Below are 12,500 nucleotides of genomic sequence, written 5' to 3'. Positions count from 1 at the left end.
GGCTTTTCCCGAAATTCCCAAATTTCCATGAAACTCCCATTGAAATGAATGGGACATTTTTCAAAGTTCCACAATTCCCACATTTTTCAAATGATTCAAACCATTCCAACTCCAAAATATTCAGCCGGTTCAAAATTGTATGCTCTCTTTCAACAATTTCAAAAAAAATCCCGGATTTCCAAGAATTGCCCCTTTTCAGGGACATTTTTCCCATTCAAAGTGAATTCTCCATTTTTCAAACTTCCACAATTCCTACATTTTTCAACCGATTCAAACCATTCCACCTTCAACCCATTCAACTCAACCCAGACATTCAAACTACCATTTTTCCACGTTCAAAACATTTCCAACACTATTTCCAACCTTTTGCGTTTGACTACTCTTTTTCCATCCCATTTCAACTGTTCCACCGTCAAAACATTTTTCTTAATCAGGACAAAAAGCCAAGTTGGTTTAGGAACTAAAATCATTCCCGGTTTTCCCGAAATTCCATAATACAATTTCTCAATTAAAAAACTGTTACTACTTCAACATTTCTTGACTGATTTAAACAATTCCATCCATCCATCCATCCATTGTCTATCGCTTGTCCCGTTCGGGGTCATTCCAACACCAACCATTTCAGCTCATTCAGGACATTCATGCTCGTAATCTTTTTTTTTTTTAAATCCCGTTTTCCCAAAATTCCAGGAAGATCCCATTGAAATGAATAGGACATTTTTCCAAGTTGCACATTTCCTCACATTTTTCAACCTATTCAAACCATTCCAACATCAACACATTCCACTCATCCAACTAACACTTTCCCAAGTTCCAAACCTAATTCCGTTTTTCCTGGAAATTCAAACTCTTCAACATTTAAACAATAGCAACATTCAAACTATTTTTACATTCATACTACATTCTGTCAGCATTTCAGTTCAACTTCAGCATTGGAGCATTCACACCTCATCTAGTTAAGTGTGGTCAAGTGATTAAAAACCCTTTCTAATTCCAATGAATATCTTTTCTTATATCTCACCTAAAAATGTTCTGAAAAAGCCCTCAACTTGAGGTATTTATTTAAATTCATTACAATATTGTGGCAGGTCAAAAGATAAATACGTAATCAAAAAAGTTACTTTATGAAGTAATTTATTATTTATTTATTGTTAGGCGATGTAATTTTTTTCATATTAGTGGATAATTAGATGTTAAACTTCGTAGTTTTGAATGTAATGTACTTGAGGCGCCATAGATGTCATGATAATTACCAAGTCCGTTTTCAAACTTGTTGGATTCTTCCCCATGAATGAAGTCCACCATCTCAGGGAACTGAACACAAAACACCAAGAGGACACGAATGAGCAAAACCACATGCGCACTATTCGATTGTGGCGCACCGCCACTGCAAAATATATCCCGCCTCACCTTAAAAATGATTTTTTTTTCATATAGAAACAATATAATGTAATAAGATAATGTATTGTAGCGTCCAGAAGGAAAGACACAAAGTTTGACGCTCTTTTTAAATTTTATTGACAACGTTATGCTAACAAACGGCCATATTTAAACACATTCCCTCCCGTGCACACACGTCTTTGGACACAAGGGTCTATAAACTCCAGCACAGTCTACAATAACACCAGAAAGATACCTTGTTGCTAGTCGTTCCTAGTAAAGACAAAGCCACTAAAAGGATTAGAGAAGTCTCTAGAGTCTTGAAAATTTAAATAAACAACAATTATTGAAACATATTATGTAAGACAAATATATGTTAATACTAATTATTTATAACACAGTTTTGCTTTACATGTGTGTATATTCGTATTTTTGCCTTTTTAATGAAAATATATATATTAGAGCCGTGAATCTTTGCCCACCACACGATTCCATTCGATTTTTGGGTTAAAGATTCGATTCAGAATCGATTCAAAACGATTCTCAATTCAAAATCAAAACTTTTTTTTTTTTTTTTTTTACAATGGGTGCCAGTTCTTTGATTAACTACATTCCTCTGTAAAATAGACAAACAGCTCTGATCAATTTAAATATTACTTAAAATAAATCTGGTTTTGTTGAATAAAATTTTACCAAACATTTAATAAAGTAAAATACAAAAAAGGCAACAAGAGAAGTATCCAACATTTCTCTTTTCTAAAGTAAATGTGTACAGCAGATATATATCATCTACATCAACAATATGATTTGTCTGAGTGGCTGCACAGGACATATTAAAATAAACAAACATTTAAAAAAAAAAAAAAAAAAAAAAATATATATATATATATATATATATATATATATATATATATATATATATATATATATATATATATATATATATATATATAAGGTTTTTTTTTTTTTTTTAAATTGATAAAGTACAAATAAAAAACCAGATTAATCTGACTTTTTTTTTTTTTTTTGGACACCCCTAATATTCATCATAGCAAATGAAATGATGACATCATATTGACCCCACATCGACAGGTACCTTGGACAAACCCTGTTATGAACCAAGCCAGGTGCCCTCTCCCTTTGTACCTGAGCACCGACGTCATGCCGGATCACCTCCTGGATCACGACGTCCGCCAGCGTCTTGAAGTCTTGCATAAACTTCTTATTCTTATCGTCTCCGGTCTTCTCCTGGACCAGGAGCGCAAAGAGAGGAGCCTCCTGCCGGCAGACGCGAGCGACGTTGGCGGCTTTCTCGGACACTCGCAGCAGGAGCTTCAGCAGGTCAGCCATGCCTGGATGCAGAAGGAGCAGGTTGTCATCAGAATAGAGGACAGTGTTCCGGTGAGGCTTGCATTGGTGCTAATTATAGCCTCCAGTGATTAAAGTGGGGGAAAGGATTGGATGTGGGTCATTGCAGCGCTAAACCTACAACCCATCTCGAAGAACTCAAAGATGTCTTCCTGTTTTAACTGCGATTGAAAAAATCACTTTCACTTCGTTTCCATGCACTAAATTAGTCTGATTTCTCAAATACTTTTTTTTTTTTGTCCAAGTGCCCATGCACCCTCTCTAATGCGACTATGGGTCATACGCCATGTGCCTCCCGTACACTCTGGGGTGCTTATTTCCTTTTTAGCGCGTTTAATTTATTTATTTTCCGGTTGACCTATACAACGTCACACTAGGCCAGGGCTATTCAACGACATCATGAATAGGGCTGCAGTTTCAAGAGTCCAAGGACTCAGGGGCCGGACATCAAAATTTGGATGTTTCATCAATTCGTTAATTGCAAAATAAAATCATTGGCTTTCACAATGCACTGACCTGGGCTCGAATTTAACCACGGCAACCGCGGCAATTGTCGCGACCGCACTCTCATTGCCGTAATGCCCTAAAAAAAATTGAACAACATTTGCGGCAACTACTTGCCGTGACCGCCGTTGACTTTTTACTTGTCAATGGACAAGGCGTATAATGGTCAACGTAGGGCTGGGCGATATATCGAATATACTCGATTTATCGCAGGTTTGTCTCTGTGCGATATAGAAAATGACTATATCGTGATATTTGAGTATACGTTCTCACGCAGTTGCTTTTAGCTGTTACACTACAGGCGTTTCTCACTCTATCTTGTCTCTCCTTCTCACAGAGACATAAAACAAGCGCACCTTCTTACATACATCACATACTGTCGCGCGTGCAATGTCATACACCCTCGTGGAGCAGACAGGTAACAGCATGGGTAAAGTTAGTTGTGATGCTAGCGGTGCGGTGCCAGTGGTAATACAAGAGAAAGAAGATGCGAATCTGGTAAAAAAAAATGAAGGAATAATTAATTCCCAAGAAAAACAGCACAGGGTCCATCGTCTGGCGGTGGTTTGGCTTCAAGCGGGAAGATGTTGAACAGACAACAGAAATATGTCAAGTATGCGGCAAAAGCGTTGCTACAAAAAGTAGCATTACTAATTTGTAGCATCATTTGAAAAGTCACCCGCTAAAGAATAAGGAGCGCATATCAACATCTCGGCCGGTGCCACACCAACAAAATGCCGAAGCAACCATTTCCAGATCAACACCGTATGAAAAAAATAGTCAACAACAGAAGGAGATGACGTCCGCAGTAACCTACCACATAGCGAAGGACATACACTATTTGATTTCCTAATTTATATTTGACAGTTAGGGAAATATCTTGTGTGACATCGTGCACAAAAGTGCACTTTATTTGTTTTAAACTATTGTAGTGGCGTTCTGTACAAAAAGTGCACTTTAATTTAGTGTTGTTTTGATATGTCATCTTAGTGACATCATGCACAAAAGTGCACTCATAGCTTGTTTTAAAATATCTCTGACAATCTTGCACTTTCTGTTTGGAAATGACATGCATGTTTGTGCCACTGTTTAGTAAATACAGTTTTGGTAAATTGACTTAGTTGTGGTTTCCCTCTCTGCATGAAAGTTTAAAGGCCTACTGAAACCCACTAGCTACCGACCATGCAGTCTGATAGTTTATATATCAATGATGAAATCTTAACATTGCAACACATGCCAATACGGCCGGGTTAACTTACAAAGTGCAATTTTAAATTTCCCGCCACACTTCCGGTTGAAAACGTCTAGATATGATGATGTATGCGCGTGACGTCAACGGTTGATACGGAAGTATTCGGACCCATTGAATCCAATACAAAAAAAGCTCTGTTTTCATCCCAAAATTCCACAGTATCTGTGTTGGTGAATCTTTTGCAATTTGTTTAATGAACAATGGAGACTGCAAAGAAGAAAGCTGTAGGTGGGATCGGTGTATTAGCGGCGGACTACAGCAACACAACCAGGAGGACTTTGAGGATAGCAGACGCACTAGCAGAACGACCTCACCTTGACTTCCTCCGTCTCCGGGCTGCCAACCGCATCGGTGATCGGGTGAAGTCCTTCGTCGTACCGTCGATCGCTGGAACGCAGGTGAGCACGGTCGTGATGAGCAGATGAGAGCTGGCGTAGGTGCAGAGCTAATGTTTTTAGCATAGCTCTGTCAAGGTTCCGTAGCTAAGTTAGCTTCAATGGCGTCATTAGTAACGCATTGCTAAGCTTCGCCAAGCTGGAAAGCATTAACCGTGTATTTACATGTCCAGAGTTTGGTAGTATTGTTGATCTTCTGTCTATCCTTCCAGTCAGGGACTTATTTGTTTTGTTTCTATATGCAGTAAAGCCCGATGCTATCACGTTAGCTCAGTAGCTAAAGAGCTTCACCGATGTATTGTCGTGGAGATAAAAGTCACTGTGAATGTCCATTTCGCGTTCTCGACTCTCATTTTCAAGAGGATATAGTATCCAAGGTGGTTTAAAATACAAATCCGTGATCCACAATAGAAATGTCATGTCTGTGTTAATCATGTTTTTGTTTGGCCATGTTTTGCTTGGTTTTTGGACTCTTTTTTAGTTCCTGGTTTCACTTCCTTGTTTTGTTTGGTTTCCATGGTCACCCATTAGTTTTCACCTGTCATGTCACGCACCTGTTTCACGTTTTGAGTCACGCACCTCTTGTTAATCATGTCTGTGTTATTTAAGTCTTTCTTTCTGTTCACTCGTTCTGCGTTCATTGCACTAGACTGTCATATTGGTTACGTCTTGTTCATGTCAAGTAAGTTTTGTCCTTGCCCATGCCATAGCTTCTGCTCAGTAGCAGCTTCACTTGTGTTTTAGGCACGCTTGCCTTTTTTGCTTTATTGTTTGCGTTTGTGGTGGTAGTTTGAGTGATTTATGTCTAATAAATCCAAGCCTACCTTCACGCTGTCGTCCGGAGCCGTCTTTGCACTGGAAGAACAACCCTGCAGCGAGCTGCGAACCCCCTCATGTGACAAGAAAAAGGAGAAAGTGTGGAATTCAATGAACCCTTGTACCTAAGTTACGGTCAGAGCGAAAAAAGATACGTTCTGCACTGCACGCTAGTCCTTCACTTTCACGTGCCTCATCCACAAATCTTTCATCCTCGCTCAAATTAATGGGGTAATCGTCGCTTTCTCGGTCTGAATCTCTCTCCCTGCTGGTGTAAACAATAGGAAAATGTGAGCAGTCGTTCCTCCGGTGTCGTCACGCTACTTCCGGTAGGGGCAAGGCTTTTTTTATCAGAGACCAAAAGTTGCTAACTTTATCGTCGTTGTTCTATACTAAATCCTTTCAGCAAAAATATGGCAATATCGCGAAATGATCAAGTATGACACATAGAATGGATCTGCTATCCCCGTTTAAATAAAAAAATGTCATGTCAGTAGGCCTTTAAAATGAGCATATATTAATGCAGTATGAACAAGAATGTTTTAATGTAGACACATAGAATCATCATACTGTTGTGATTATATGCATCAAGTGTTCATTCAAGGCTAAGGAAAAATATCGAGATATATATCGTGTATCGTGACATGGCCTAAAAATATCGAGATTTTAATAAAAGGCCATATCACCCAGCCCTACCATGCACCCTCTCTAATGCTTTATCGCCCTCTGCTGGTCAAATTTAGGACTAAATGTATTAAACTAGATTTAATCGCCAGAGTTAAACAGCCAAAAACAACACGACCATGAATACAAAAGACATCACCTAGTCGGCAATTTCAATACATTCATACTTTGTTGTCCAGTCGCCGTTAAAAGTCTAATTTTTGCGATTTGTTTAGATTTTTATCATTGTCGATAGTGCCATCTTCTTCTATTCAGCAGCTGCTGCTTCATTGTGACACATATGCTCCGCTGTTGCCACCTGCGGGGTGGCGGGAGTACTGCATACACGAGCATCCCTGTTTTGAATGGTTTCATGCCAAGAGATGGCATTAGTTAGTGTTCTTTTGTGGTTGCTGTGCCTAAATATAACTAGAAGACCTGCTTGTGCAAATAAATTAACGTCATGTCAAGTCCTAGTAATAAATATTGTGATTGTTGCTCCAATCCACCCTATTTTCATTCTCCATTTTCATAACAGAAACTGAAACTTAGTTGTTGTGCAGGAAAGACAAGTGCTTAATTGGACACAGATGGCCACATTATAGCGTCTTTGGTGATATTTGTTAGCATCAAGAAAATATCCTTCATAGTATTAATAAAGTAGATGAATACATCTCTGAATCTTGATATTGCTGGCAAACATTTCTGAACAACAGGGACATCTACAGCTAAATAATGAGACACAATATCAACTTCACAGCATAAAAACAACTGCAGACATGAAAGTAATATTTGTAGCAGGAAATCAACTGCAAACAAACTTATCCTTTTTTCTCATTAGCATCACGATCACAGCAGCACTCGTTATGTCAATTAAAATATGTTACTTAACGATGCATCAATAAATCCAACTTTATCTTTCACTGATTAATGTTTAATTTGTGGACCTCTCAGATGTAAAGACATGATGTGCTTCCATTATTTTCTTCTTTAAATGCAGTAACTATCAAATGAAATGAGGTAGTAGCGAGTTTAAATCTTTCAAAAATAATTTTTCTTAAGAGTGTAAAAATCCACTCCATTGCATTTAAATTTTTTATGCATAATCGCTTTTATATTTGCCTCTAAACCTTTCAAAATACACCCAAATCTGCATTGATGCAGGTAAATAAACAGTAGCTTAATGGGACTCTAGACCAGTGGTGTCAAAGTCAAGGCCCGCAAATTAATGATCTATGGCCCCCGGGATGATATTTGATTAGTATTAGAACCGGCCGCACCAATACTCCATTCAGTATTAGCACTAGGAATTTTCAAAATAGGGTTCCCATCAAGTCATAAAAATGGGGTCTCACAGTAAATGTTTGGGGTCCCCCTTTTTTGTAAGCGTTTTGAAAACAAATGATAAATGTATGCATTATCCTGTTATATCTCACATTCTATATTGTGTTTTGGAAAAAGGTTGTCATAAACATTACTTCATTCATTTAAAAAAAGAATACAAAAGAAAACACATTTTTATGCATATGTAAATATATTCAGTTATAAACATTCATTCACATTCTTCTTTCCTTCATGGATCTAAACTTTACCGCTGCCGGTAATTTTTTGTGTGTAATATTTTCAAAATGTGTTTGTTCTATTTTGGGCCAAAGTAAGACAAAGAAAACAATCTAAGGTTGTCTTTATTTTTTTTTAGTTTTAACGCCACGATTTTAATAGTCCGGCCCGGGTGTGCACAGATTTTTCTCCACGCGGCCCCTCAGCTAAAATGAGTTTGACACCCCTGTTCTAGACCATCGTCTGAAACCTGGAGGTGCCTCGAGGTCACGTGATTGCAATCCAGCAAAACGTGTGAGTTCTTAGTGTTATTAATTTTAATGAATGTGCAAAAAAGCTCTAAAAACGTTTCAACATTCTCATTATGGGGTATTGTGTGTAGAATTTTGAGGACTGTACCTATGATTGCTTATTCCCAGTGTCCTTGTTCACACCGGTGTGTTGTGCAGCACAATGTGCTGACATTTTAGTTGTTTCGGTTTTCGTTCCCCCACTAACGTCGCTCAAAGGGGCGTGTCCCATCTACCTATTCATACCTACAATCATCTGCGTGTGTTTCCGGTGAGTCTGTTGTTGCCAGATATCTAAAGACTCAGATCATACACACTTGAAATAAAACGATTGCCAAACATAAAAATAACATACAAATACAGCAACATGTAGATAGAACACAATTTCGAACCTTACTGTTGATTTATGCTTTCAAAAAAACGGAAACACAAGCGTCTATATAAGCAAATGTGTGTTTATCGTGACTTGAACACGATAATTGCGCTTTTTATCCGGGCGTTCCGTGTGTATGTTAGCTTGTTTCACACTCAGGCAGCAAAGGAATGTAAAAAGCTGCTTACCTATAACCCGGCGTCGCCTCGTCGTCCTGGCTCAAAGTGTCTTTTCCCTGGCCTTGGTTTCGTTACCGAGAGTGGCCGCAGAATTTCACGTGTGCATTAGTGACACAGCCTTTTAGTGCTCCACTTTCTTGACGTCAGAGGAGCTAGTTTGAGACGAAGGGAGGTGGGCGGTGGTGCGTTCAAGTCCAGACAACCCGGAAGAGCGGGGGGGGGGGGGTGGACGACACAACAGGAAGTGGCGGCGCGCGGTGCGTTCAATTGCAATCCAAGGTTCAAGCTTCATATGATTCTAAATACAAAAATACAAAAATAGTTTTGGTTTATTTCTATCAGTTCTGTTAATTTAAAAACATCCCCTGAACTTCGTCTTTTCTTGTTTTTTTTGTGTTTCGTAAATTTCATGCGTCTTACACGGAAGCCCGTTTCCGCCACTAAAACTTTTTTCCAAATGGTGAATTATAATAAGATAAAAAGTCATTATTATGATTTAAAGAGTCAAAATTATGAGCTAAAAAGTCAAAATCATGGGAAAAAAAGTCGAAATTATTGGAAAATGTGGAAATGGTGGTAGTTTGAAAAATGGAATTCTATGAAATTTTGGGAATTTGTCAAGGGAAAGCCCGCGATTCCCGAATATGCTGAACAGTTTGAAGTTGGAACGGTTTGAATGGGAAGAAAAATGTGGAAGGTAGAGCGCGCCAAAATCTGGAGAAGAAGAAGAACTAGAAGAAGCAATTCCTGAAGGGATTGCGTGTGAATGCTCCAATGCTGAAGTTGAAGTGAAATGCTGACAGAATGTAGTGATTGTGGAAGTTTGAAAAATGGCCAATTCATTATGAATAGGGAAAATGCAAAAAAAAAAAAAAAAAAAGGAATTATGTCACATTGATTTCAATGGGAATTTCAGAAAGAATTGGGAATTTCGGGAAAAGTTGGAATTTTTCCTGTTCAAAAAACTACTGAAGTGGATTGAAAAATGTGGAAGGAGTAATCGCCAGAAAAAAGGGTGGAAATAGGGCTTTGGAAAAGCAGGAATTCTGGAAAATCCTTGATTTCATTTGAACTTGGAAAAATTTTAGTTTGAATGTCCAGGATGGTGGAATGGTTTGAATAGGTTGAAAAATGTGGAAATGGTGGTAGATAGAAAAATGGCCAATTCATTTTGAATGGGAAAAATGTCCCGGAAAACCTGGAATTCTGGGAATTCTGGGAATTTGTCAAGGGAAAGCCCGCGATTCCCCAATAGGCTTAACAGTTTGAAGTTGGAACGGTTTGAATGGAAAGAAAAATGTGGAAAGTAGAGCGCGCCAAAATCTGGAGAAGAAGAAGAACTAGAAGAAGCAATTCCTGAAGGGATTGCATGTGAATGCTCCAATGCTGAAGTTGAACTGAAATGCTGACAGAATGTAGTATGAATGTAAGAATAGTTTGAATGTTGGAATGGTTTGAATGTTGAAAAGCTGACTCTGAATTGAAATGCTAATGGAACGCAGGATGAATGTAGAAATTGTTTAAATGTTAAAATCGTTTAAACGCTGAAATAGTTTGAATGTTGGAATGGTTTGAATGTTGAAGAGTTTGAATTTCCAGGAAAACCGGAATATGGTTTGAAACTTGGGAAAGTGTTAGTTTGAATGTCAAGGATGAATTGAATGTGTTGATGTTGGAATGGTTTGAATACCGGTAGGTTGAAAAATGTGGGAATTGTGCAACTTGGAAAAATGTCCCATTCATTTTAATAGGAACTTTCTGGAAATTTGGAAATAGCGAGATTTTTTTTTTAAATGATTAGGAGCATGAATGTCCTGAATAAGCTGAATTGGTTGGTGTTGGAATTGTTTAAATCGGTCAAGAAATGTTGAAGTATTAAACGTTTTTTAATTGAAAAATGGTATTATGGAATTCCTGGAATTTCGGGAAAACCGGGAATGTTTCTAGTTCCTAATCTAACTTGTTTTTTTGTCCTGACTAAGAAAAATGTTTTGACAGTGGAACAGTTGAAATGGGATGAAAAAATAAAGATTAGTAGTCAAACAAAAAAGGTTGGAAATAGGGTTAGAAAAAAAACCCAGGAATTCCTGGAAATTTGTTGAATGTGGAAAAATGGTAGTTTGAATGTCCAGGATGAGTTGGATGTGTTGAAGGTGGAATGGTTTGAATCGGTTGAAAAATGTGGGAATTGTGGAAGTTTGAAAAATGGCCAATTCATTATAGGGAAAATGCAAAAAAAAAAGAAATGGTAAAAAAAACAAAAAAACTTGAATGGTCTAAATGAGTTGAAATGGTTGGTGTCAACATTTTTCAAATCGGACGAGAAATGTTGTAGTAGTAACATTTTTAATTGAGAAATGGTACTACGGCATTCCTGGAATTTCGGGACAACCGGGAATTTTTGCAGTTCAAAAAACAACTTCGTTTTATGTCCTGAATAAGAAGAATGTTTTTACGGTAGAATGGTTGAAATGTGTTGAAAAATGTGGAAGGAGTAGTCCCCAGAAAAAAGGGTGGAAATGGGGCTTTGGAAAAGAAGGAATTCTGGAAACTCCTGGAATTTTTTTGAACTTGGTAAAATAATAGTTTGAATGTCCAGGATGAGTGGAATATGTTGAAGGTGGAATGGTTTGAATCAGATGAAAAATGTGGGAATTGTGGAAGTTTGAAAAATGGCCAATTCATTTTGAATGGGGAAAATGTCACTAAAAACTGGGATTTCTAGGAAATCCGTGAATTTCTTTTATAGATGTTGAAAGGGAGCACACATTTCCTGAACAGGCTGAATATTTTGAAGTTGAAACAGTTTGATTCTGATAAAAAAAAAAAAAGTGGAAGGTTGTGGAACTTTGAAAAATGTCCCATTCATTTCAAAGAGAATTTCATGGAAATTTGGTAATTTCTGGAAAAGTGGTAATTTTTTGGAAAATGTTAAAAGACCCGAATGTTGAAATGGTTGGTGTGAAAATTTTTCAAATCGGATGAGAAATGTTGAAGTAGTAACATTTTTAATTGAGAAATGGTATTACGGCATTCCTGGAATTCCGGGGAAACCGGGAATTTTTGCAGTTCAAAAAATAAGTTTGTTTTTTGTCCTAATTAAGAAGAATGATTTGGCGGTAGAATGGTTGAAGTGGGTTGAAAAATGTGGAAAGAGTAGTCGGCAGAAAAAAGGGTGGAAATGGGGCTTTGGAAAAGCAGGAATTCTGGAAAATCCTGGAATTTTTTGGAACTTGGAAAATGATAGTTTGAATGTCCAGGATTAGGGGAATTTGTTTAAGGTGAAATGGTTTGAATCAGATGAAAAATGTGGGAATTGTGGAACTTTGAAGAATGTCACATTGATTTCAATGGGAATTTCAGAAAAAATTGGGAATTTCAGGAAAAGCGGTAATGGTAGAAATGGTAGAAAAAGAAAAAAGAAAAACTTGAATGGTCTAAATGAGTTGAAATAGTTGGTGTGAAAATTTTTCAAATTGGACGAGAAATGTAGTAGTAACATTCTTAATTGAGAAATGGTATTACAGCATTCCTGGAATTTCGGGAAAACCGGGAATTTTTTCCAATTCAAAAAGCAACTTTGTTTTTTGTCCTGATTAAGAGGAATGATTTGACGGTGGAACGGTTGAAGTGGGTTGAAAAATGTGGAAGGAGTAATCGCCAGAAAAAAGGGTGGAAATAGGGCTTTGGAAAAGCAGGAATTCTGGAAACTCCTGGAAT

General features: G+C 37.6%; 3 protein-coding genes across 7 annotated transcripts in view; 1 reads left to right on the top strand and 2 right to left on the bottom strand.

Moving 5' to 3' along the window:
• Nucleotides 1-8,980, bottom strand: part of inpp1 (inositol polyphosphate-1-phosphatase) — a 27,437-nt gene extending 18,457 nt beyond the window's left edge. Inside the window, exons 1-4 of one of the 3 annotated variants that reach the window (XM_062055112.1) lie at nucleotides 8,790-8,980; nucleotides 5,724-5,789; nucleotides 2,527-2,732; nucleotides 1,254-1,314 (exon numbers count right to left, since the gene is read on the bottom strand). In XM_062055112.1, the coding sequence (XP_061911096.1) occupies nucleotides 1,254-1,314; nucleotides 2,527-2,730 (265 nt within the window). In that variant the 5' untranslated portion in view covers nucleotides 2,731-2,732; nucleotides 5,724-5,789; nucleotides 8,790-8,980. The remainder of the gene's footprint in view (nucleotides 1-1,253; nucleotides 1,315-2,526; nucleotides 2,733-5,723; nucleotides 5,790-8,789) is intronic. The other 2 variants (XM_062055103.1, XM_062055097.1) reach the window with 2 other exon arrangements.
• The window catches only part of LOC133655258 (EEF1A lysine methyltransferase 3-like), a 477,733-nt gene that overhangs the window by 326,509 nt on the left and 138,724 nt on the right, over nucleotides 1-12,500 (bottom strand). The window lies entirely within an intron of this gene.
• LOC133655183 (protein S100-B-like) overlaps nucleotides 8,387-12,500 on the top strand; it is a 56,442-nt gene continuing 52,328 nt past the window's right edge. For 2 of the 3 annotated variants that reach the window (XM_062055134.1, XM_062055147.1), the window contains exon 1: nucleotides 9,173-12,500. This exon is cut by the window's right edge and continues 856 nt beyond it. The gene's annotated coding sequence lies outside the window, so the exon portion shown is untranslated. Of the gene's footprint in view, nucleotides 8,500-9,172 lie in introns of those variants that run through there. The other variant, XM_062055141.1, reaches the window with a different exon arrangement.

The sequence above is a fragment of the Entelurus aequoreus genome, linkage group LG01 (genome assembly GCF_033978785.1).
Source record: "Entelurus aequoreus isolate RoL-2023_Sb linkage group LG01, RoL_Eaeq_v1.1, whole genome shotgun sequence".
In the NCBI taxonomy this organism is placed as follows: domain Eukaryota; kingdom Metazoa; phylum Chordata; class Actinopteri; order Syngnathiformes; family Syngnathidae; genus Entelurus; species Entelurus aequoreus.
This window is presented reverse-complemented; position numbering and strand designations above follow the sequence as displayed.